This window comes from Suncus etruscus, chromosome 5 (genome assembly GCF_024139225.1).
Source record: "Suncus etruscus isolate mSunEtr1 chromosome 5, mSunEtr1.pri.cur, whole genome shotgun sequence".
In the NCBI taxonomy this organism is placed as follows: Eukaryota; Metazoa; Chordata; class Mammalia; order Eulipotyphla; family Soricidae; genus Suncus; species Suncus etruscus.
In genome coordinates this window covers 12309580-12333088 of record NC_064852.1, presented here as the reverse complement: position 1 = coordinate 12333088, position 23509 = coordinate 12309580, and the positions used below count along the sequence as shown (strand labels likewise).

The 23509-nt window shown below is 49.8% G+C and overlaps 1 protein-coding gene across 1 annotated transcript in view; it reads right to left on the bottom strand.

Annotated features, from left to right (window-relative positions):
• The window catches only part of LHX2 (LIM homeobox 2), a 25168-nt gene continuing 1659 nt past the window's right edge, over positions 1-23509 (bottom strand). The window contains exons 2-5 of the mRNA XM_049774184.1: positions 23293-23495; positions 22000-22403; positions 16793-16998; positions 1-904 (exon numbers count right to left, since the gene is read on the bottom strand). Of these exons, the coding sequence (XP_049630141.1) occupies positions 617-904; positions 16793-16998; positions 22000-22403; positions 23293-23495 (1101 nt within the window). The 3' untranslated portion in view covers positions 1-616. The remainder of the gene's footprint in view (positions 905-16792; positions 16999-21999; positions 22404-23292; positions 23496-23509) is intronic.

Here is a 23509-nt window from a genome sequence, read left to right as displayed (position 1 = left end):
TAGTTTCAATAAGTGGTTTTATTACTGGTTAGATTTTACAAATTCTGATATTCGAACAGACTTCCACCTTAAAATTCTAAAACAACAAAGCGACCGTTGGAAGGGGTTTGATTTTTTTTTTCTTTCTCAGGCTATTCAAAGTAACAAACTTTTTTTTTTTGTACATTTTTGCTCTGGTCATAAATATACAGAGAGAAAAAGAGGGAGAGAAAAAAATGAACAAGTCATCCAAAGTCTGGAGATACAGGATTCCTAAGGCACGTGGCAGTCTTTGAAAATACAGAAGCTCTAGCCAACTTAAATGCTTTTTTGTTGTTTTTGTTTTTGTGGGTTTTTTTTTTCCTCGCTCCATCCACAAAACTGTACAGGGACACAAATGTTGTGTTGCCAGAGATCTTCCAAATAATTCCTCGAGCTACCCCGCTGGGCAAGCCGGACACACAATTTCTTTTCTTCCTCTGTTTCCAGGCGAGATCCTAAAGGTGATTAGTTAGTTGCTCAAAGCCTCTATTTTTAAAATACACTTGGAATTCAACTAAAGATAATTTCTTTTATAAAGAAATCGGGGTGGGTGGGGAGAGGGCCCGGTGGGGTGGTAGGGGAGGTCTGTGAGTCATTAGAAAAGGTTGGTCAGAGTCGTTTGGGGGGGGCTGTGGGGCTCATGAGGCTCCAGGCTGCCAGGCACAGAAGTTAAGACAGACGTCACAGTCGGCAGAGTGGGGCTTGTCAAGTCTGTGAGGGTGGTGGGCGTGCTGGAGGGGCTGAGTGAGGCGTTGGAGAGCTCCGAGGCAGGACCCGATGGCGTCCCCGACTGCAACGCTGCCTCCGTGGACTTGTCCACACCCGTGTTTTCCTGCCGTAAGAGGTTTCGCCTGAATTTGGCCCGGGCGTTCTGGAACCAAACCTGCAGGAGGAAAGAGAGAGAGAGGCAGGTTAGGCACTGGGGAGTGAGGGCTGATGCAAAAGTTCACCTGGGTGGGCAGTGGAAAGTGGATGAAACCAGAGGTGCACCTGGGTGGTACATAGTGAGATGGAAGTTCAGATGAACAATGTTTTGATTTTTGTTTTATTTTTGTTTTGTTTTCTGTTGTTGTTGTTGCTTTGTTTTGGGTCACACCCGGTGGTGCTGAGGGGTTACTCCTGGCTCTGTACTCATAAATCACTCTTGGCAGGCTCAGGTGAAACTATATGGGATGCTGGGGATCAAACCTTTGTCTGTCCAGGGTCACCTGCATGCAAGACAAATGCCCCACCACTCTGGTCCCACAATGTTTGGTTCTTCCAAAAATAAAAATGCTCTTCCTGGGGCCCGGAGAGATAGCACAGCAGCGTTTGCCTTGCAAGCAGCCGATCCAGGACCAAAGGTGGTTGGTTCAAATCCCGGTGTCCCATATGGTCCCCCGTGCCTGCCAGGAGCTATTTCTGAGCAGACAGCCAGGAGTAACCCCTGAGAATGCCCGGTGTGGCCCCCCCAAAAAAATGCTCTTCCTGGGGCTGGGATGATAGTACAATGGGTCGGACCTTGCCTGCAGCTGAACCAGATTCAGTCCCTGACATCCCATATGGCAGGGGTGGCAAACACCAGAGCCGCATGGGGCTCCTGGCCAAAATGAATGCGGCTCTTTGCCTCTTATCATAATTTTGTCTACTGTGGCTCTTTGCCAAGTTTGGATTTTGTTCTGCTGCTTCTGAGGAGAGATCTCCGAGGGTGTCCTCCCGCCTCCCATCCCTAGGAAACAACTGCACGGGCCAGCGAGCCGGGGGGGGGGGGGGACCCATGTGGCACATGTTGTGTCACATCTTGCCGTGAATTCTTAGTGTGGAGGACGCAGCACACCCTCACCATCACTGCAGGATTTTGACCCTCACTCAAAATGGCAAAATGCAATATGTGTTTAATATATTATTGTTAAAATTAGATGCTTCTGTGTGAGTGTTTGTCTGTTTTGGCAGGTCACTGCGTGGAGTGGCTCTCTGACTCTCACAGTTTAAAATTTTGGCTCTTTGTGTCGAACTTGTTCACCACCCCTGCCATATGGTCTCCAGAGCACCTCCAGGAGCACAGAACCAGAAGTAAGCCCTAAGCACAGCCAGGAGTAGCCTCAAAACAGAACAAAACCAAATCAACTCAAATCGAACAAAAGCAAATCTTCCCGGTTGTACTCTGAGTGGGTTTCCCTTACTCTGCAGAAATGACAGCAGAACCACAGGCCCAAGTGTCAAAGCTCTGTGGGTTTGTACAGCTCTAAAACCTGGAGGTGAAAGCACAGCTACTGAGCAGGAAGAAGGCACCACCTCTCTGGATCCTGGCAACAAGCTGGGATGATGGTGTTTCCAACTGTCTGGATTTGAGGATCATTCCAGATAGTTCTCCAGGGTCTATACAGAGGGAGATCAAACCCAGGCCTTCTGCCTGCACAGCCTGGGCTACTACTCTCTGATGCAAAAGTTTTTATCCAGGTGGGATATGGCTTGGTAGCAAGGCACTTGCCTTTCATGCTGAAGGCCTTTGGTTTAATAGCCAGCACATATAGATACACAAAAAAAGTAAATGATTTAAATATTTGGAGGGGGAGCACATCCGACTGTGCTCAGAGGTTAGTCCTGGCTCTGCACCCAGGAATTACTCCTACAAGTGCTTGAGAGACCATCAGGGATCCAACCCGGGTCAGCTACATTCGAGGAAAATACCCTACCCACTGTACTACCACTCTGGCCACTAAATTTTGTTTTGTTTTATTTCAATTTGGTTTCAGAGTTACCGCAGTGGTGCTTAAAACTTAGTCCTTTAATGGCGCTGTACTTAGGGATCACTCCTAGAATCCTAGGGATCACAGGCTCAAGGGAGCAAATAGGATGCCAAAAAATGAACCTGAATCAGTCCGGTACAAGGCAATTGCCTGTAAAGAACATTTCTTTTACCATTTACTCTTTCGCTTTTTAGATGTGGCTGTAGGAAAAATACGCACATAAAATGGGGCTTGTGTTGAATTCCTTTTTCTTTTTCTGCTCTTCTCCTGGTGAACACTACAGCCAGCAGAGCTGATCTATACCAGGCACTGGGGGCGGGAGGTGGGGTGGTGGAGATGGGAAACAAATCCAGGGCCTCAGTATGCAAGGCCTGTGCTCATCACTAAAGATAATTAGTGATACTGTGATCAATAATGTGAAAGAGCCACTTCCCAGGCTTCTTAGCGTCACATTTCTACTTTTAATTTTTTCGATTTAATGTCTATAAAATTATATGTCAACAAAAACGAGAAGAAATGCTGCATGAGAAAAAAAGAGAGAACTGTAAAACTCTCTACAAATTGTTCATTTCAAATGTAGAGCAAGGGATCAGAGAAGGCACTTGCCTTGCACGCAGCCAACCTGGGTTTGATCCCTAGCACCCCTAGATCCCTGAACTCTGAGAGGTATGATCTCTGAGTACAGTGGCAGGAGTAAGCCCTGAACACTGCTGGATGTGGCCCCAAAGCCAAAACTCAATAAACTAAATCAATGTATATACAGAGAGGCCAGAAGAATAGAATAAGGGGCCCTGAGCACTGAGCTAGGAGTAGCAGCTGTGGTTCTAACCACACTGCCCAATGAAATATTTATTTTCATTTTTGGCCCACACTGGCTGAGGCTCAGGGGTTACTCGTGGTTATGTGCTCAGAAATCGTTCCTTGCTTGGAGGACCATATGGGACACCAGGGGATCGAACCACGGTCCATCTAGGTTAGCTGTGTGTAAGGCAAACACCCTACTGCTACGCCATCGCTCTGGCCCCTGAAATTAATTTTTTAAAAATGAATATAGGGAGCCGGAGAGATAGCACAGTGGTAAAACATTTGCCTTGCATACGGAAGAACCTTGGTTCAAATCCCCCAAGCTTGCCGGGGGCGATTTCTGAGCGTACAGCCAGGAATAACCCCTGAGCGTTGCCGGATGTGACCCAAAAACCAAAAAAAAAAAAAAAAGAATATTGGTTTTTGAAATCCCATGCTACCTTTCTCAAGGGTGGTACGGTCCTAGAAAATGTGCACAAATGGGCCGCAGAGATAGCATGGAGGTAAAGCTTTTGCCCTGCATGCAGAAGGACAGTGATTTGAATCCCAGCATCCCATATGGTTCCCCGAGCCTGCCAGGAACGATTCTGAGCATAGAGCCCTGAGCACTGCCGGGTGTGATCCAAAAACCAAAAAAAAAAAAAAAAAAAAAATGTGCACAAACAAAATCTAGATCATTTTCCATGATCACAGACAGTTTAAATTTTCTCTGCTGTTGCCTTTAAGCAGCCACTGGATCCCAGAAGTTCCTGTCAGGGTCGTTTTGACAGTGTTTTGTTTCTGGTATTTCCGGTATTTCTGGGAGATACTAGAGAAACACTTTGGAATCTGGGGATAGGAAGTGACTGAGAGGAAGACACGAACCCCACTCCCAATTCCCGTGGACTGGAGAAGCTACGAGTTACCCCTACAATCTCTGTGCTTGTCTTGAGACAGACAGAGTGAAAACAGGCCCTGGTGGGTGCCCCACAGATCCTCTGTCCTAAGGGGTTTTACGGGGCCAGCGGGTGCTGTTAGAACCCCAACGACAGAATCAGAGTTTAGTTTCATTTTCCCTGGGGTTCAGACACCCGACACACACACACACACTTGAGACGGTGTGAGTCAGGAAAACTGTCCTCGAAGGCTCCCACATACCCTGAGCCCACCCAGCTGAGCCATCAAGGACAAGCTGTACCCCAAGATGCTTTAGGGGCTTAGAGAGCTCAGAAACACGGTCCCTGTGCAGACTGCAAGGGGGGAGGTGTATCTCTAGCATGAAACACCCACAGCAGGGCCCCTTCACATCCCTTTCCGTGACGAAGACACCCGCCAGATTTTCCCATAAAATGGGCTGTGGGGATGGCTCAACATGGGGCTGTCCAGATGCACACGTCCAGATGTATCTGTCCTCCCAGGGGTCTCCATTGGGGGAGGAGGCGCCCTCCCCAGAAACAACTCTAGCTCCAGGAGTGATGGCCTTAAACCCACCTTTTCTCCGGGCCTGATACAGTTTGGACTTGATGCAAGGTACTGCTATAAGAATCTCAAAATTAGGGGCAGACAAGGCACTGTGAAGAGGAAACAAAGCATGCCTGTCTCCCAGAAAGACAAAGCATTTTCCTGGCTTGGAGCCCATTGTCTATCCAGCACCTCTTTGGGGCCTTGCAAAGGTTTTTGATTTCTAAGACCACCCTTGATGTGCTCCTTCTGGTTGGGATAGAAGGGGGGCTTGCCCTCCCCCAGACTGCAAAAATTTAGAGAAAGGGTGTCTGTCCATGGACCCGCAGATGGAGAAAACCAGCCAGCAGCATCCCAAAGGCTCCCAAAGGCTCCCAAAGGGAGGAAGCAACTGTCAACAAGCTTCAGGGCACTTCAGTGGTAGAGGAAGACTGAAGTTTCAGGCCACTTAGATATCACCCTACCCTGGGTTTGACTCTCTGAAGACTGTCTGCAGTGGGGATGGAGTGACTGCACAGCACATAGGCTTTGCACATAGTCATTCGGTTTGATCCACAGCATTCTATATGGTCCCTGAGCCTGCCAGGAGTAGTTTCTGAGCAAAGAGCCAGGAGTAACCTCTGAGTGCTGCTAGGTGTGGCAAAAACTAAAAGGAAGACTGGCTGCAGTGGGGCACCCGTGGAGAGGGGCTTGGAAGCTGCCACTACTGTTGGGCTCTCCTGGTGTCAACCCTAACAGTGACTTGTAGACAATAAAACCATCTTCCACCAGTGCCATCTCTGCAGATCTGGGCAGGAGGGTGAAAACCTGCTGTCAGCAGAACCCTAGCTGCTGAGGTGGGGTGGGAGAGGAGGGGTGGGGTGGAGTGGGATGGGGTAGAGTGGGGTGGGGTGATCCTCACCTCAGTTTCCCACCTTCCACAGGCCTCTGCCAGTCTTTGCTCCCAAGGATGTCAAAATGTCCCCTCCAAGAGGTAGTTGGGGCAGGGTCTCTGACTAAGCCACCTACAAGTCCCTGGGGCCCTGGCATGGAGCCTGGCAAAGAGGAAGTACCAGCTATAGAAGTCGAGGTAACTGGTACGAAGAGGCAATGTGTACGTGCCAGGCCCCGGGCCACCTCCAACATGCACAGTCAGCTCCCCCCACTGGATGACACGAAAAGGAAATGGGGATTGTGCCCGTCTTCTGGATTTCCAATCCAGAAAGGCTCAGGGAGTGGCACTCCTTGCCCAGGGTCACTTAGAGGCTGAGCTGATTGGGATCTAGAAACCTGGATTTTCTGCCATGGAAGCCTGAGCTCTCCTAGCCAGGTAACCCCTAATGAGTCAGCAGATAAGTGAGGGAGAAGAAAGGGATGGAGGGAATGAATGGTTAAAGGCATGGATGTGAGTGAATAAATGAGTGATGAACAATTGACTGATGAAAAGTAAACAAATGAGTGGTTGACTGAGTAAAAAATAAATAAGTGAATGCAGGAATTAGCAAATGAATGAGTGAATAAATAATTGAATGAGTGAAGAAATGAATATGTGAATGGGTTATTAAGTGAATGAATATGTAAAGAAATGAAAAACTGAATGAGCGAATGAATGAATGAGTGAGCAAGTGAGGAATAAACAAAAACAATGTATTAGTCCAGGGTTCTCCTGCCCTAAACTGGCTCTCCAGTCCTGATTCTGCTTTCCATTGCAGGACAACCAAGAGCCTCTTTTCTGCCTCAGTTTCTCCTTCTGTACAAAAGGGGTGACTCCGTGTGGATTGCTCTGCCTGTGGAGGTTATGACAGGCAACACGAAAGGTGCTGCTCTGCTCTCACTGCATCTTCTTCAACTCAGGCATCCTCTGCTCCTTGGTGGGGAGCACTGTCTCAGGAGGAGAGGACGCCCCATTTGCCACACATCCTCTGTCAGACACACACTGTTCCTACAGCATTCTCACAAGTGCCCTTCTCAGGATTCCTTTACCCTCACACAGGCCAGGAAGGTCAGCAGAAAATTCACCAGCAAATGTCCTCTGGTTTCTAAGGAGATGAAAGATGAAGGTTCCCCCCACAGAGGTGTACCAAGGGCATCCTCTCTCCTCACCCCAAACTCAGGGTGACCCAAATGTCCATCATCAGGCAACAAAAATCCTCACAGCCCATCCATGAAACCATAGAGGAAATGTGACAAATGTATATGAGAAAAAGAAGGGCCCGGAGAGATAGCCCAGCGGCGTTTGCCTTGCAAGCAGCTGATCCAGGACCAAAGGTGGTTGGTTCAAATCCCGGTGTCCCGTATGGTCCCCCGTGCCTGCCAGAAACTATTTCTGAGCAGACAGGCAGGAGTCACCCCTGAGCACCGCCGGGTGTGGCCCAAAAAACAAAAAAAAAAAAAAAGAGAAAAAAAGAAGAGTCCAACAATGTCCTCTAGTAGGGCATTTGCTAAAACACAGGACAAGAAATACTTTACCCCAGAAATGCCAGGCAGGGTCCAAGGCAAGCTTGAAGAATAACACAGCCCTCAGACTGCTGTCGGGGATCTCAGGATAGATAGGGGAGCTGTGCTCAGTCTGGAAGATTTCCCCCCCCCCCACTGCTTCATTCCAAAATAATACACAAGAAGTACTGGTTTCCTGGGCTCCTAGTTCGGTGGTTTGTTTGAGGGGCTACATCTGGCTGCAGGGCTTATTCCTGACCCTGCATTCATTGATTCTTCCTGACAAGAACATGTGGTGTCCAGGATCAAGCCTGGGTCAGCCTTGTACCAGGCAAATAAATGCCTTACCTGCTGTCCTATCATCTGGCCCCTCCTCTATACTTATAGGTTATTATTTCTCCTCATTTTCCCACTAATCTCTCTGATAATGTTATTGTTTTATGAACATAAAATAAGTTTTTTTTTTAGAGAATGCAAAATCCCAGGTCCTCCTAGGCTGGACATGAGGAATCCTGGGTTCCAGCTCCAGAGCTACAACTATTGTGCTATGAGACCCCAGGCACATCCTGCCCCTCTTGGGGCTTCCAAGTCCACTAAACTAACAAGAGTGATTTAGCTGGGGGCTCTGCAGTTCCATCCAGCTTAAATGTGACTGAAATAGGAGACTCATCACAAATCTCTGCAAACAGACAGGAAAGTGCTCCTTTCTCCCCAGGTTGCAAAGAAAGTGGGTATCGGACTGCTGGTGTCCTAGAAGCTAAAGACTCTCACTCAAACATCCTCTCCTCAGGCGAGCCATTTCTGATGGCTTCTTAGTTAAATGCAAAGAAAGGTTCCTTGCAGCCCAGACCTTTTCCTTCTGGCAAATTTTTTTGTTGGTTTTTTGTTTTTGGGTGTCAAACCCTGCAGCGCTTAGGGGTTACTCCTGGCTCTGTGCTCAGAAATCACTCCTGGCAGGCACGGGGGACCATATGGGATGCCGGTATTCGAACCATAGTCCATCTTGGATTGGCTGCATGTAAGGCAAACATCCTACCACTGTGCTATTTCTCTGGCCCTAACTTTTATTTTTGTCAAGAAGTAAATGACGGTTCAGTAGCTAAATTAATCTGGGAAATGCCAGATTAGACAAAGTTGTGAGCTTCCGAGATTTAGTAAGATCTTCTGATCTCTAAGAGAAAGACAAAGTCCATCTTTAGCATTTGCCAAACTTATTCGGTGCTGGAATCACTTAAAAGGCTAATTTTTTTTATTACACACTATCGGAAATACACAGAAAATGCACAGGGATTAATCTTATCGTCATTTTAATTAATTCTACAAATCCAGATGCTGCACAGCTGGATTTCACATTCCTGAGGGGCCATACACTGGCGTGAGGCTGAGTCATTATTGCCTCATGCCCTGCCCAGTACATGGCACAAGGCAGGTCTATTTATTAAATCTGTGAACAAATAGAGAAAAGTTCAGGTTCTCAGCACCCGAGCTCTCACACAGGTTAGTGACCACTAACTGGTTATCCAAAGAATGTTTTCGGGTCTAGAGAGATAGTTCAATGAGTGGAATGTGCGTTCTTGGCACACAGGAGACCTGGGTTTCATCCTGGGCATTGCCAAAAGTGACCCTTAAACACTGAATCAGAAGTAGTCCCTGAGCACTGCCAGGAGTGCTTACTCAAATAATATTCAGGAAGGGCCAGAGCGGTGTGGCAACGGTAGGGCATTTGCTTTGCAGGCGTCTGACCTAGGACAGACCACGATTCGATCCCCCAGCGTCCCATATGGTCCCCCAATCCAGGAGCGATTTCTGAGCATAGAACCAGGAGTAACCCCTGAGCATCACCAGGTGTGGCCCAAAAACAAAAAAATTCAGGGAGAAGCTGGAGTGACAGCACATTGGCTAAGGAGTTTGCCTTGCACATGGCTGACCTGGTTGCGTCCCCAGCATCCCATATGGTACCCAGAGCCTGCCAGGAGTGATTTCAGACCACTCAGCCAAGAGTAACCTCTGAGTGCCACCAGGTGTGGCCCAAGGACAAAAAAAAATGTTCAGGGCTAGTACACTGGCTAGGGTGCCTGTCTTGAATGCAGTTAACCTGAGTTCGATCTCCAGCATCCCATATGATTCCCTGAGCACCTACAGGAATAATTCCTAAGGGCAGAGCCAGAAGTAACCACTGAGGACAGCTGGATATGGTCCCAAACATATATATGTAGTGTTCAACTATTGATGGTTAAACTGTATTTTCTTTCAAAGTCACTCAGAACTTCCAGTAAGATTTTTACCCATCTGGGGCCAGAGAGATAACACAGCAGTAGGGTGTTTGCCTTGCAAAATAGCCAATTCAGGAAGGATGGTGGTTTGAATCCCCGGCATCCCTTATGGTCCCCCATGCCTTCCAGGAGCAATTTCTGAGCACAGAGCCAGGAGTAACCCCTGAGCACTGCAGGTTGTGACTCAAAAAAAATACATTTTTTTTTACCTATCTATGGTCAAGAGAGATAGTACAGTGTATAAGGCACCTGGCATGCAACCAACCTAGGTTCAATTCCTAACACTGCATATAATCCTGTGAGCACTGCCAAGAGAGATTCCTGAGCACAGAATCAGGAATTCTTCCAGGAGTGGCCCCCCAAAGAAACAAAATGACCTTCCTCCATCTAAATCAAACACCTACCCCCTTCAAGCAAAGGGCATCCGATGCTTCTCCCTTCTAGGAAGGAAGTGCTGACTCACAGATGCCTCAGTGCACTGATGGAGAACAGCCTCCAGACACCTGCAAATCTCAGTGTCTATAAAACCTCTGGCCAACGGCCATAGCATGCCCTGGTCACCTTGCCCCCAGTGGAAAGTGAGTGATGTGGTTGTCCTGCTGTACATAGTGCCCAGCTTGAGCACTTTTATGCTTCCTCAGGCTTTAATCATAGTATTCCTGCTTTTCTACCAAGTCTCAATATCTCTGACGTATCCGCCCCTTCGCCCAAAAGGCTGCTGCTTTCTCCTCTGGCTCCTAGGGTATCATCACCCCCATATCCAGCTTTGTTATCAGACCGTGTGGGCCTGGTTCCTTGTATTTTTTTGTTTGTTTGTTTTTTGGTTTTTGGGTCAATCCTGGCAGTGCTCAGGGGTTACTTCTGTCTCTACACTCAGAAATCACGCCTGGAGGGCCCAGAGAGATAGCACAGTGGCGTTTGCCTTGCAAGCAGCCCATCCAGGACCAAAGGTGGTTTGGTTCGAATCCCGGTGTCCCATATGGTCCCCCGTGCCTGCCAGGAGCTATTTATGAGCAGACAGCCAGGACTAACCCCTGAGCACCACCGGGTGTGGCCCAAAAACCAAAAAAAAGAAATCACTCCTGGCAGGCTCAGGAGATCATATGGGATGTCGGGGATTGAACCACCATCCTTCTGTGTGCAAGGCAAATGCCCCACTGCTGTGCTATCTCTCCAACTCCCCTAGTTCCTCATTTTATCAGTTCCTAGCTGGGGGACCCAAAGCAAAGGGCCTGGCCTCTCTGCTATGTCCCTTCCGCTACAAGGAGAGGATAATTCATGTTTTAAATGTATGCTAGAGGCCAGCAGACTGAACTCTAGCTACTATGCAAGTTTATAAAATTAACATACTTCAATGCCCTATCATAGACTTTTTTGGGTATATTATATCGTATTGCTATATACTCCAAAATCATGCATTTTTTGTCATTTCACTTCCTCCTTCAGTGGCATCCCCATTATACAGCTGAGGTCAGTACAGCTGAAAGAAGTGAAGTTATTTGCTCACAATCTCCTAGCCAGGAAGCAGAAAAGTTGAACCAAGAGCAGTGAAACAGTGCCGTGCAGAAAGGTTGGAAACTATTGGGCTGGCCAGAGAGATAATGTGGGCAGGACACTTGCCTTGCTTGCAGTTGATCTGGATTCAATTCCAGGCACCCAAAATGGTTCCCCAAGTCCCACCTTTAGTGATCCCTGAGCACCACCAGATGTGGCACCAAAACAAAACAAAATACATTGGTATTGGCACTTGCCTTTCATGTGACTGACCCTGGCTCAATTCTTGGCACTACATATGGTCCCCTGAGGACCACTGTGAGTGATACCTGAACGCAGAGATAGAAGAAGCCTTGAACACAACAGGATATGACCTACCTTACACACACACCACACATTAAAAAAATACTGATCAAAGGAGTAAATAGATAGTACAGTGGGTAGGGAATTTGCCTTGCATGCAGACAACCTGAATTTGATCCTTAGCACCCCATATGGTCCTCCAAGCCCAGCAGGAGTGATCCCTGAGCACAGAGATAGGAGTAAGCCCTGAGCATTGCCATGTGTGACCCACATACATACGCCACATTTAAAAATACCAGTATGGGATCGAGAAGATAGCATAGAGGTAAGGTTTGCCTTGCATATGAAGGTCGGTGGTTCGAATCCCGGCATCCCATATGGTCCCCTGAGCCTGCCAGGAGCGATTTCTGAACACAGTGCCAGGTGTAACTCCTGAATGCTGCCGGATATGACCCAAAAAACAAAAAATAAATAAAAAGAAAAAGAAAAAATATAATAAAAATACCAGTATGCAAGGGAGGTGCACTGGCCTGGACATCAGGTCAGCTGACTCCAAATATCAGGAACCTAGGACTTTCATTTGGGTAGAACTCAGGCTCCATAGATCCAGTAACTGTCTAGAAGCATGTCTACCTGCTTCTATGTACATGTACATAAGTATACAACCCCTCCCTCAGCCACCTCTGGGAATTAGGCTTCACCCTAACCTGTTCAACTCAAAGTAGGTACCCCAGGCTCATAATTGTAAGCAGATATAGACACACGTGATGAGTAACCATGGAACTTTCCCATTCACTGTCTCAATCCTCAGCCATTCTCCAGAATGAAGGCATTATTTCTTCCTCACTGAAGAACTGGACCCTGAGAGGGTAAGTCGAAGCAGATGTCTCAACCCCAGTCACCCTACTGGTAATTTGGAGAGGATTTGAAATAGTTTATTTCCTGCCAAAACCACACACCCCCACCCCCCAAGTTCCCCAGCTGGCCCATCAACATTCAAGAAACTCAGGAGAGGGCCACATCCTGCCATTTCCTGGAACCCAAGATAACATCATTTCATTATGCCCTAAGCATCTCATCTGTAAAATGGGTAAGTAGGAGTTGAAGTGGAGGCCAGAGCCCTGGTGAAAGCGGTAGGGTGTTTGCCTTGTGCGTGCTAACCTAGGACGGACTGCAATTCAATCCCTCAGCATCCCATATGGTTCCCCAAGCCAGGATCAATTTCTGAGCGAATAGCCAAGAGTAACCCGTGAGAGTCACCAGGTGTGAGCACCCCCACCCCGGAAAAAAAATGAAAAAGAAAGAGCTGAAGTGATGGTCTGAAAGGAATATATACTCTTTCTTTCCTTCCCTCCTTCCTTATTTTCTTCCTTTCCTTTCCTTTCCTTCCCTCCCACCCTCCCTCCTTCTTTCCTTTCTTCCCTTCCCTTTCCCTCCCTTCTAACCTTCCTTCTTCTCCTTCCTTCTTTTCCTCTTTCCCCATTCCTTCCCTTTTCCACCTTCCCTTCTTTCTTTTTATTCCTTCTTTCCTTTATCCCTCCCTCCTCTTATCTATCTTTCTTTCCCTCCCTCCCTACTTGCTTCCTTTCCCTTCCTTCCTTCCGCCCTCCCTTCCTTCCTCCCTTCCTCCCTTCCTTCCTTCCTTCCTTCCTTCCTTCCTTCCTTCCTTCCTCCCTTCCTCCCTTCCTTCCTTCCTTCCTTCCTTCCTTCCTTCCTTCCTTCCTCCCTCCCTCCCTCCCTCCCCCTTCCTTCCTTCTTTCCCAGTGATATTCAAGGTTTACTCTGGCTCTATGCTCAGGCATCACTCCTGGCAGAGCTTGGGGGATCATATATGGAGGTGCTGGGGATCAAGCTCAGATAAGTTATATGAAAGGCAAGTGCCCTATCTACTGTATTTTTGCTCTGGCTTCTGGAGCACATGCTTTTCTTGCAGACAGGATTCCTGGTGCCATATTGTCCCTGCTGGGTGAAGCCTGGGATGGGGTGGGAGTGAGTAGAAAAATGTCCAAGTAGTAAAATGTGGGTATAATTAGAAACTTTGCAAGCTACTACCTACCTGTGAGCAGTTGAACTGTTAGTGATGTTAAAGGTTTGAGTGGCATCAGGAAGAAAACTATGGTCTGGTCTGCCTGAGATTCAACAGCCCAACCTATGGGCCCTAAATGACAATCACACTCAGAGCTCCTCAGTGCTAGGGGGCCAAAAGGGCACATGCACTGTCCCACAGCTGACAGGACAGAGGTTGGAGGAGCAAGTGTCGCCTCTCACTAGCCAGGTCTGACTCTGGGTGCAGGGACATCAGCTAGAATCACCCTCCTTCCCTGACCCCACCCCAGTGTCATGGAAGCAGAGAGAGCAAGGATGGTGAGGACGGAACAAACAAAGGTCCTGACCAGACCTTTCAAAGTACTTGACATACAGGTGCCCAAAACTTAGTGGTTAGTAGGTTCACTCGTTCCTGTGTCTCATCAGGATGCAAGATGCAACGAAGACAGGAAGCATGCTGGAAATCACACTGACACCTAAATCAGGAAGCTAAGCTGCCTCATTCCACCTCAACTGTGGATACTCACTAATCCCTGGGATCTGAGTAAAAGGACTCCCCCCACCACCAATAGTGCCCATTTTACAGACTCCACAAGTATGACTCAATAGTGTCAGTCCCAAACACCCAACTAATAAAGAGAGGCAGAGGACCAAACCCAGGCCCTTTAGAGCCACTGTGTTTGAAGACTCCCACTACAGGCCCTGATGGCTTCAGAGGGCCGAGTCCCTACCCCACCCCACAAGGACAGGTGTAAGGAACTGAGTCCAGGTGGCTTCCAACCACCACAACCCTGCTCAAATGAGACCCCTGGGTGCACCAAAAAGGTAAGTCCCTCCCCTGAGAAACATTCTAAGGAGATAAGACAAGGAGGATCTACACCTTCCAGGGGCTTAGAACCCCGCCCCCTAAGCCCAGGTACCTGGGACCAGGGTAAAGAGACTCTAAGGAAGAGTGGGGCTCAAGATAAGTCAGAGGTGGGGCTCAGAGAGGCGCATTCCCATTGGCTGGCCTGAGCCTCCTTCTGAGTCACCACTGTCCCCAAAATGAAATGGCTCCCTCCCCACTAGTGCAGGGATAAGTCCCTGACACGGACCTCTGCTGGCCACATTGCTCGCTGTCCTTGTATTCTCCCTGTCTTATTCCACCAAACGTTTTTCCCCACTTAGAGACTGGAAAGACAACTTGGGAGCAATTATGCAGACTTCAACTTCACCCTAGACACTCTGTCAAATCTCCTTCCACTTCCCCTACACCCCTGCCCAGTCCCCCATCCAAAGTTCCCCAGGAACTGGACACAGAGGGTTGGTCAGACTGGGATAAACTCAGTCCCATTGCCTGCCCTTCTGAGCCCAAAAATGCATATTGGCAGCCCTACTGTCTAAGGAAGAACTTCGTAAATGCTTCCTTAAAGGGTATACTGAATGGTAAAGTTGGAGTGATAGCACAGTGGTAGGGCATTTGCCTTGCATGTAGCCAATCTGAGATGACTCAGGTTCAATCCCCCTGGCATCCCATATGGTCTCCTGAGCCTGTCAGGAGCAATTTCTGAGCACAGAGCCAGGAGTAACCCCCTGAGCGCCACCACCGGGTGTAGCAAAGAAAAATAAATAGATAAAAAGTATACAGAATGGGAGATAGTACAAAGGAATAGCACAGCAGAGAGGGAGCTTGCCCTGTACATCATTGACAGGATCAGTCCCCCAGTACCCCATAAGGTCCCCTGAGCCCCACCAGGAGTGATCCCTAAATTCAGAGCCAGGAGTACGCCAGCACTACTGGGTGTGGCTCAAACCACACCAACCTCCATTCCTATTCCCCTGCCAAAAAAAAAAAAAAAAGAGTGTACAGATTAAGAAACTGAAGTTCAGCAACCAGAATCATGGCTCATGCTAATTTCTATTAATTAACCGTGTTAATTAATCTAGTTAATTTTCCATCCACTGAGCAGTTGTCAGTCTCTGTAACAGACACTTACATCATCTCCCTGGATCCTCTAGTCACTCTGTGATGTCGACTCTTGCTTTGTAAGCTCAAGGTTGCCACCCCAGAGGGGCCTGTGTAAGTCAATGTGGGAGTCACGAAAAATTTGTTTTGAAGTTATTTTATGATTTAGGATCTGTAAGTGTTTGAGTTGCATGCCTACTTTGTATATCTGGGGTCCCATAAAAATTTCTCTGGCAAAATTCTCACAAGTGGAAAATGTTTACGCAGCCCTAATGGAAATCACATATGATGCCATTTCATCTATAAAGAAACCAAGGGTCGCAGCAATTAAGGGACTTGCTTAGGGCCACAGGCAAATCAGAGTATGAGTTTAGGGTTCAAGAAGAGGTGGCGCCAAATTTTGGTCTTTTCCAGAGTCTGGGATTGTTCACGGTGGGGTTGAGAACATCCTGGTAGTGACAGCATTGGGTAATCTGCTGAAGTTTCTGGATATTCTCTCCCAAGTGAGTGCTCAGTTTCAGAAATGCCCATTTACTACTCCCTCCAGCCTACTAGCAGAACCCTGCCACACTTCCCTCGCACCAAATCCGGCTTTTGGGAGTGTTTGGAGGACAACAAAGAGACCAAATTTAGACTAAGAGAACAATTGTCTAGAACTAGTTGAGGGTCAGGAAGGAGGAAAAGCAAATAACTGGAGAAGGTGCTAAATGGACATGCTGGTAGTGGCAGCAAAAGTGTAGAGCAAGGGGATGAACTGATCTGAAATGCTCGTGCTTATTTTTTTTTTAACAGCAGGAACCTATGTTCAAGTAGCTCGAGTAATAAATAGCAGCTAAGAATTGTTTACAAGAAAGAAAAGCAGCTGTGGGATTGGGACCTCAGCACCCACATTTACAAAACCAAAACAGCAAGGTGCACAAGTCGAAAAGACAAGACCAAGTTAGGGAGGGACGAAGAGTGAATTAAAAAAAAAGATCATTGATTGGCTGGAGAGATAGCACAGCGGTAGGGCGTTTGCTTTGCAAGCAGCTGACCCAGGAGGGACGCAGTTTGATTTCCAGCATCCCATATGTTCCCCCAGCCTGCCAGGAGCTATTTCTGAGTGCAGAGCCAGGAGTAACCCCTGAGCACCACTGGATGTGGCCCCAAAACCAATCAACCGATCAATAAATAATAAATAAAGTTTTAAAACAAATAAGATTGTTGAATTGAGGCAAATGTAGAACTGCTCAGAAGGTCCTGTTCAGGGAACAGACACCATCAGCCCCATCTTCCATGCTCCAAACCTTCTCTGCACCCCTCACTGGTGGGTCCCTACTGACCTGGAGGACTCGCTTGGTGAGGCCCGTCTTTTGTGCGAGCTGCTTCAAGTCCTTGGCGTCGGGGTTATGGTTAATGGCAAAGTAAGACTTCATGGTCCTAAGCTGGTGGTGCTTGAAGGAAGTGCGCATGCGCTTGGTCTTCTGGCTGCTCGGGTAGGGCTGGTCGCGGTCCAGGTGCTCCGCCTCGTTCTCGTTGCAGCTCAGCGCTGGGAGGAGATGGAGGCGCAGGTGACTCTCCAGAAACAACCCTCCTTTCCCTTCCCCACCAACGCCCAGCGCTCCAAGAGCCCCAAGATTCTGCACTGAAGCAGAGACCAGAGAGGCCCATTTTGTAAATCTGAGGCTCAGGAAGAGCCACCTGCCCAGCATCTCCATAGCTGTGAGAAGCTGGATTCCAACCCAGCTGTAAGGAGAACCCTCCAAACCATTCTGAGTCTTCAAGTGACATGAAATAAGAACAGTCACGACTTGCTGATGGTTTATTTGCCTCAAGTGACGTGCTAAGGAGGCCCGCTCTAGACCAAGCACTTTTGCACCAAATCCTCAAACAGCCAATATTGTAAGCTAGGCATTATTTTTTACAGATGTTCAAAGTGGAGGTTCGGAAAAGGACCCCACCACCACCACAAATGCAGCCAGAGCGGCCCAAGAAGATCCAGGCTCTTCTGGTTCCCCTCTCCCTGCTCCTGGATTCCCTAAGAAGGTGGACTGGACAGGCACCTGCATGGATCTAATGTCTCTGGACTTACTCTCACATTGCCCTCATCAGTTCCCACACCCCCAAAGATCTATACACCGGCTGCTCGGGCGCTGAACTGAAGGTTGAACATTGAATTTTATAGTTTAATCCCCTCTGCTGCCCTGGGGAGCAGCTGTTTCCCAGCTTTACAAATGGGGCAAATGAGGAAGGGAGGGTAAGCGCTCCTTCCTCCTCGGAAATCAGAGTGACAGAATCTAACTGGAAAGGGAAGGAGGCTGGGGGTGGGAGATTAACATGTAAGGGACACCTTGAAGATATCTGTGACTTTACATCCATTCTGGAATAAACTGTCCCCCCACTCTGGCTAGTATTCACCTCATTTTAGAGGTAGCAAGAATACGCTAAGGAATTAAAGCCACCCGCATACAACCCAACACTGGAGCCTGAAACTAGATTTCAACCATCACATAACAAAGGTAGGCAAAGGGGAAGCAAGACTCTGGGGCTCCAGTTCCCAACCCCGGGGGGGGGGGCCCAGGGACCTGACTGCAGGGGTAGAGGGGATAAGGATGGAAAGTTCTTGGGCCTCTGAAAATCACTTGGCAACCTGGTGAGTGATGGAGACATGCTGGATCCCGTTCTGAGAGCCCCACATCACCTCCCCAGCCAGCCCATACACAAGTCCTGACTTTAGGCGAAGTCCCAGATAATAAATTTGGCTCCTACTACAGAGGGCAACTGAAAATATGAGCACCATCACCTAGCCCATAATAAAGCTGCCAGATTTAGAAGAAAAATCCCTGTTGAGCTTAAAGTTTCAGATAAAGGAAAGATTTTGTGAGCAGAAGAACATCTCGATTACAGGGGAATCTCAAACTTGACCAGTGGCTTACCCAACATTCAAGTACCCAAATGTATATGTTGTCTATTTAATATGCAAAGACAGCCGGGTTACCCTTCCACAAACACTTCTTGGTTGCTTACCCGCAATTCAAATTAAACCTGCATTTTGTCAGGGAACAACGAAGCAGAACCCTGCTGCATTTCCTGTGCCCCAGAAAAAATTTTGCAGGACCCAGGACTCTCTTCCTGGAAGCTGAATGTAAGGAGCCTTCATGGGGTCCCTTCTTCTCAGGGTCCCTTCTCTATGCGCAAAAGTTTCCCTCCTGGACTGCACTCCCCGCACCGAGCAAAGAATGGGGGGTCTAGTGGGACTCATGGAAACTGCCCAGCCCCTCTAGGGAGCACCCCTTTCCTCAGCCCCAGCTCCATGGGGGAGTGGGGGCCACCTCCCCACAGGAGATCTCTGGGCCCATCCCTCCTCCCAGCCCCCGCCTGGGTCTTACTGCTGTTAATGAGCTCCGTGGGGACCCTGGCGCCCCACGCACCCAAGGGACGTGGCCTGAGCCAGGCAAGAGGTGGGGGAGGAGTTGCAAGGGAGGGAGACAGAAAGAGCAGGAATAAGTGAGAAAGGGAGAGGCAGAGAGATGGCAAATTAAGAGAGAGAAAAGAAAGGGAGGGAGGAGAAGGTGGACAGAGCCTGAGGAAAGAAAAAGAAAAGACGGAGGGGGGGAAAAAAGAGCGAGTCACAGGGCTGTTACAAAGCCCCTCAGAAGCCCAAGGAGAGAGGCAGGCTTGGAAATAGGGGTGTGGTGGAACCTCCAGTTAGGGAACCAAACCCCAGCTCTCCAGGAGAGCAGGCCAGGCAGGGGCCTAAAGGCCTTTCTCAAAGCCCTAAAATCCCAAGTGGAGAAAAGTGGGGGAGGAAGGCCAGGGGAAAGGAGGGTGGAAGAGAACGGGGTGCCAGGTAGGATCCAGCCTAGTAAGGCACTGAGGAAAATGGGGTGCAGGAATCAGGCGCAGTTTCGGTGGGTACCCCAGACCCCTTACTCCTTCCTCTGATGCCTCTGGATGGATAGAGATTCCCCAGGATCGGATCGGGGAGGAGCGAGGGGCCGAGAGGAGGGGGAGGACCCGGCTTTCTCTCGCTTTTTTTTTTCCTCTCAATTAGGCCGATTCAATGGAGCTAAAGAGCTCGTAAAATCATGAATAATTTACTCGTGATCTGTTATTAACCCATCGGGTTTCGAGCTCTTGTCGCTGGGACTGAACCTGTAATCAAATCTGACTTTGCCTCATTTTACTAAAGACGAGATTGTAGGTTCAATTGTCTAAATAATGGATTGGAATCAAATCAGTAATTATGCCGCCAGGCACACACACACAAAAAGCCGGGGCTGGGGGAGGCTCCGGCATCCGGCAGTCTGTGCGGGACTCCCACAGTCCTAGCCCGTGAACCCCTGTTCAGCCCGGGGCCCCTCACAGCCCTGGCCCTTGGCCTGTGGGCAGCTGCAATGGGGGTGGTGCTGGGGGGGGAAGGTTTCTGTTCGGCCTTAGGGAAGGGCGGTGCTCGGGCTCAACCCGGGACCGCCAAAGCACTTCCCAACCCTGCTGAGGACAGAGCACAGAGACAACACCCTCTTCTCAGCTCCCCTCCATAGTGTCCCCCAAAGCCCGAGGTTTTCAGAAACTTCTAGGTCTCTGGACTCTGGGTCCAGAGAGTTGCGGGTTCCGAGCAAACACCCCACACACTCCTCCTCCCAGTGCTGCGGTCCCCACTGTGGCCATTTCTCACCTATTTGAACAGAAGCCAGACCCAGAAAGGAGAGGTCAAGCTGGGCCCAGCATAACCAGGGGCACAAGCCCTTTATCCCCCCCCACCCCTTCCCAGCCTCAAAGCTACCTCCAGACACGGGACACAGAAGAGATTTTTTTTTTTTTATCAGCCTGGAGAGGCACAGGAGGAAAACAGAGATGGCGGAAAGGGGGGAGCAAAAGAGCCGAAAGGGATCAAAGAAGAGAGACCCCTTCCTGCAGAAGAGCTGGCCTGGATGGAAAATGCCTTGTACAAGCACCAGCTCTGGGCTCCCAGGGAAAGCAGCGAAGCCGCAAATGCATAAAACATCTCTGGACCTGCTCTGTCTCCTCTCCACGCCGGCCTGAGTGGTCCCTCTACCCCCGTTCACCCTTCGGCCCAGCAGTGGTTGCTTATCACTAGGCAAGGCTTTGTTGGGGGGAAATCGGGGTTGGCTTCTCAGGATGAGTTCAGGAGTGAGCATGGATAAGGATGAAAGTTCTTGGGAGCAGCGGCAGCCCCCAACAAATCATCTGCCCTCCAACAAACCTGCAGCCACATCACCACTGATCCAACTGGAGGCAGCCCTCTCCCCCCTGCCTCTCCCAGGCATGGCCCCACCATCACCCAACAAGCAACTTCGTTGGAACGAATGGGGACTCTGTAGTTGTACCCCATGTTCCCCCCCCAGCCAGTTCAAATAGAGTAAAAGAACCCCGACTTTTTCCTCTCCACCCTCCCACCCTGCCCAGCCATCCCCACAGTCCCTGGTAGGCAGGCTGGGTTTCCACTTGTCCAGAACAGAGACTAAGGGGAAAAGGAATATGAGGGGGAAAAAAATCTAATTGTCGCCAAGGAGAGAAAGAAAACAATTGGAAATAAACTAAGTAGTTCAGAAGCCCTGGCAGGGACAAACCTCTCCCTGCTGACCGTACAGCCTTTGGGCAGATGTTAAGGGATCCTTCTGCCCGTCCCAGAAAATCCACAGCTGTCCCGGACAGGGGGAGGGGGCTTAGCTTCTCCCCGGCGTGGCCAGGGGTTCAAAGACGCCGGATATGCAATGAAGAAAAAAGGAGAAAAAAAAGAGAGAGAGAGAGAGAGAGAGAGAGAGAGAGAGTCCTTCCACCCAGTCCCGGCGCTAAGCCAAGGTCTGTTCGGGTCTCCAACCCAGGCGCCGGCCAGCATGAGAAGGTCGCCCCTCTTCTCCCTGAGACCCGCTGGCGCCTGGAACTCGGGAGGAAGGAGGCCCGAAAAGCAGAACTCTGTCGGAGCAGCCTTTGCGCCACACACAAACATACTACCGGGCTCCAGGCTCCGGGCTCCAAGACAGGCAGAGTGCTTCGAATATTCCCCAGAGTGGGGGTGTCTTCTCTGCAGACCCCTGACCGATTGGCCTCGCTCTTCTCAGGACGCACCACCCTGCCTGCAACTGCAACTGCGAGTGAGGCTTTTTGCTTTGTGTAGAGCTTTGCAGGGCGGCCCAGGAAAGAAGGGGGCAACGGCCCCAAACAAGAAGGCGCCGCTTAAAAAATAAAAATAACTGCTTAGTCCTGGCAGCCCGGCCCCAGGGCAGCAAGATACTAACTGAGGCATTTCTGCTACCACTGTAGCAACTAAGGAAAGCGGGACCATCCGGGTTGGGGATTCTCCAGGCCCCTTCTCCCCCAAATTGTGGGGGCCTTAGGGCCTTCTGGGGGAGGGGGGCTAAAGCCTCTGGGCCCAGAGTTCTACACACACACACACACACACACACACACACACACACACACACACACACACACACACGTAACACGCTGATTCGCTTGCTGCTCTCCAGCCCTACTGAAGCGCCTGACGCGCCGTGTCGCACCCGTGTCCCCGGGTGGCACTCACCGGCGTTGTAGGCTGCCAGATCGGCCCCAGGGCCCGGGCTCTTGCGCTTCCTCGGCCTCCCCTTCTGGACCGTGCCCACTCCGTTGTAGTAGGGAAGACCCAGCGGATTGGCCCCCGCGGCTCCCAGCCCTGCGTTCTTGGCCGCAGCGGCGGCTGCAGCAGCGGCCGCCACGTCGGCATGGTTGAAGTGCGCGGGATATTCGCCCTGGAGCAGCGCCTCGAAGTGCAAGCGGCAGTAGACCAGGCTGTCCTTCATGCCGAAGTGGTCTCCCGTGGTCAGCATCTTGTTACACGTGGTGCATGTGAAGCAGTTGAGGTGGTACACCAGGTCCCGGGCTCGCATCACCATCTCCGAGGCAGAGATGCCCAGATGGCAGCGGGCGCAGCGCTGCACAGAGAACCGCCTGTAGGGACCATCGAGGGAGGGGCTGTGGGGACACAGGTCTGGGTATCCCCCCCCAACACACACACATATCTATCCCTCCTCCAGGTGCCCCTGCAGCCTGGGGGTTGGGGAAGTTAGTTGCCCCTTTCAAGACGGGCATCTAAATTTAGAGAGGAGAAGCAGCTACAAGATGGCCCAGAGCGGGACCTCGTCTGCAATAGTCTTCATTTTTTTATATTCCTACCTTGCCCACAAAAGAAGCCGTCTTACCCAGAGCCCGAGGAAGCCCTAATAAAGAGTTTACTAGGGACAAGGGAAGAAACTTCCTACTTTTCTTTTCTCGGCCACTGCCCCACCACACCAGCACCTGGGAACCCTCCTGACCTTGGCAAGAGGAGGTGAGCGAGAAAAGGGTGGACGGAAGGACGTGGGGAGCCTGAACTCAGACTCTAATTCCAAATTCGGGGAGAAGAAACAAGGAAACAAAGCCTCGGGGGCTGGGAAGGGGGCTGTTCTTTAACCCTGCCTAGCCTTCCTTCATTCCCATCTCTGCCAAAGACCCTGAAAGACCCTAGTCAGACTCTTGGTTCTCCTTACAACTTCACTCTACTCTAGACTAGGCAGCCAGGGTTTGGGAGATGGTTTGCCCCCAAGAAACTCCAAAAAGGGTGCGGAAGTTTCCAACCCTCCAACCCAAGGTTATGTAGATGTTCGCAGCTTACTGGGAAGGAAAGTTTACTGGGATCTTTTCTGTGGATATTTTCCATTTGCTACTCTTTGAGAGAACCCCCCTGGAAATGTCGTTTTTTTTGAGAAATGCTGTCACCCAATCCGTCAGGCTGGGGAATGAGTGTGGGAGTGGGGTGTGCAAACTAGTTTGGGACCCTCCCTTGGCACTGTGGGGGTACCTGTAGTAGTCTTCCTTGCAGTAGATGCTGCCATCCTTGCTGAAGCAGGTTAGCTCTGACTCCAAGTTGAGCTTGCACTCGCAGCACTTGAGACAACGCATGTGCCACTGCTTGTCCACCGCCAGCAGATAGTAGCGGTCAGAAATCTTGCCCCCGCAGCCTGCACACAGCGCTGCACGGTCACTGCTGATGGATGGCATCGTCTGCGGAAGAGGGA